This window comes from Nannochloropsis gaditana, assembly GCF_000240725.1.
Source record: "Nannochloropsis gaditana CCMP526 unplaced genomic scaffold scaffold762, whole genome shotgun sequence".
In the NCBI taxonomy this organism is placed as follows: Eukaryota; class Eustigmatophyceae; order Eustigmatales; family Monodopsidaceae; genus Microchloropsis; species Microchloropsis gaditana.
In genome coordinates this window covers 1,685-4,105 of record NW_005803191.1, presented here as the reverse complement: position 1 = coordinate 4,105, position 2,421 = coordinate 1,685, and the positions used below count along the sequence as shown (strand labels likewise).

General features: G+C 59.1%; 2 protein-coding genes across 2 annotated transcripts; both read right to left on the bottom strand.

Annotated features, from left to right (window-relative positions):
- Positions 1-239: 239 nt before the first annotated feature.
- NGA_2112100 (uncharacterized protein) lies at positions 240-928 on the bottom strand (the record flags this gene model as incomplete). Its single annotated transcript, XM_005853729.1, has 1 exon — positions 240-928. A coding segment is annotated over one exon (647 nt), but the record flags the coding sequence as incomplete, so codon positions are not given.
- An 873-nt stretch (positions 929-1,801) lies between these two features.
- On the bottom strand, positions 1,802-2,338 carry NGA_2070700 (trna (adenine-n -)-methyltransferase non-catalytic subunit trm6; the record flags this gene model as incomplete). Its single annotated transcript, XM_005853728.1, has 1 exon — positions 1,802-2,338. A coding segment is annotated over one exon (537 nt), but the record flags the coding sequence as incomplete, so codon positions are not given.
- Positions 2,339-2,421: the final 83 nt, after the last annotated feature.

The window sequence follows — 2,421 nt, the reverse complement described above, 5'->3', positions numbered from 1 at the left end:
TAAGGAGGGGGACGTGGAGGGAAAAGGGTAGCACTGTACACATAGAGGCAGAGACAGCGAGGATTGGGGGAGGGAGGGCGAGAGGGGGGTGCCCCCAGCCGTGGGGGGCGGGCGAAAGAAGGACGTGGTCGAGGAGGAAGTGCTAGATACCAAAGACTCCACGCTACAATTCCATCCTGTCCCTCACGATCTTTGTCCGAATGGATTGCTTCGTTCTTTACGATGACGCCCGTTATGCACAGTTGGGTCAACGGGGGAGGCCCCCCTCCCTCCCTCCCCGCTCACAGTTCTTTCCGCATGTACCGCAAGCGAAGACCCGTCCACCTATCCACCCACGCCCTCCCCCTGCCCACGTCTCGGTAGCCCAGACGTTCGTAGAGACGCACGGCCGGGAGGTAGTCGCTGTCGGCGTGCAGGTAGACCCAAGAGTGGCCCCGGGCCCGGGCCTCGGCTTCGGCCACGGCCAGCAAACGCGCCGCGTGGCCCTGGCGCCGGACTGTCACGTCCACGAGCAAATTGGAGATGTAGGGCTGCAGAGGCCAACCCAGCAGGGCGAAGAGGCCCTTGACGGCTGGGGAGAGGGGGAAGAGGGGGGGGGGCAGCCCCGTCGTGGGCTGCAGGGAGAGCTCGACCATCCCAAGAAGACCCGCCGCGCCTCCCTCCCCTCCGCCCTCCCTTGCCTCCTTCCCTCGCTTTCCTCTGTATACCCCCTCCTCGCCCTCCACCAGCAAGAGCACCTCGTGGTCGTCCGGGTATAAATATCTAGCCAGCATGCCCCATCGGACTTTCTGCCGCAGCCCCCAGGCTTCGAACTCCTCCACGAGGCCCCCGGACGGGGTGCCTCCGTATTCCGCTAATTCATTTAAAGGGGTGAATTCACGTGCAGCTAGGAGCACGACGGCCGAGAGGTCGCTTAAGGACATGCGGCGGATGTGGTGGGAGGCAGGAGAGGGAGGTGGGGAGAGGGAGGGCGGGGGTCGCGGCAGAAAGCGGAGGAAACTGTCGCGTGAGTGTGCCGCCGCAGGAAGAAGGAGGGGCTGACGAATTTCGATGGCATTATTTGTGGGAGATGTGCGTGAAGTGGGCGGGCACTGTGACCAGAGTTTGCCGGCGGGAAAGGGTCGTGCTTGCGAGACGAAGGGAGAGGGCGATGAGGTTGAACAAGGAAGAGAGCCGATGGCAGAGGTTGGCGTCAGGAATGCCCTGGCTGGATTTATGCACAAGATGGCGTGTGCAGCAATAAAGCTCCATAGAGGCTCTCTTGACCTCCGTGGTGAACTTACTTGATTTGTGGCAGGTGGCATCTCCTGTCGGAGTTGTGATTTTGAGCACAGAAAAAGAGGACATGTTATTCTAGGAAAACGATACTACGGCGTGCTAGTACATCGCTTGTCCAGCCAACAACACATGCATGCACTAATCGTGACTTTCGGGCCCCATAAATAGGCAGATGAGCATGCGAGTGACGTCGCCTTTCCAAGCAAGCAAGGGGGGAGGAGGTAAAAGCAAAGGACAAGAGTCTCCGTTCCCCTGTGCATGCTGTACTCGCAGTTAGCTTGGTTTTTTGTATACATAAAATGATCACATTGAAAATCGAGTAAGTGAAGCACTTAATCAAGTTATATCGCACGGACGAAGAACGAAGTAGGTCCCAAAAAACGGATAGCTACATCATGCGGGTGTGTAAGTGAGGTGCTTACTTGATACAACGTTTCTGTTTTCTTTGTCAGCTATCTTTGATTTCTGTGCCTCTTCCTATTGCCGCCGCCTTCCTTCCCCGAACTTTTCTCCCCCTCCTGTCCCTGCCTCTCCTCCTCCCCTCCTCCCTCCCTTTGCCCTGCCTCGCCTTGACTGACCTTAATACCAGTCAAGAGGTACCCACCGTCACTGCTCATACTCATGTGGGGGTGCGACCTGCCTGGCAAGATCTGGTATTCGCGCCACCAGGTGCTCAGCATCTGCAGTCGTAGCATGCCGGCCTCCATCAAGGAGGCGTATAAGGCCACCAAAGGCTCGAGATACTCATGGTAGACCGCGAAGGCCGCGCCGTCCTCCAGGAAAGCGAGCAAGCGAGGGACCACAACGGAAGGATCGTGCCGGCTGGCCACAACCAAGCAGTCGGCGCCCTCTATCAGCAATCTCCGCCCTTCCGCCAAGACGCAGAGTCGACGCCGCTTTTTCTCCAGGTACTTCAACCACTTGGCTCGGTCGAAATCTTCCTGCCCGGCCGCTTTCTCCTCCCCCTGCCCCTCGCCCTCCCTTGTCGTGTGCAATACAAATTTCCCCGATGCCCTAGCCCTCGCTTCTTCCTCGGCCGTGGCCAAGAACCTGGCATCCTCCTCCTCCCCGCCCTCCCCCCCTTCCGCCCTCCGCCGAGCCCTCCCTACCTCCAACTCCGCCAGCGCAGATGCCGGAAAATGC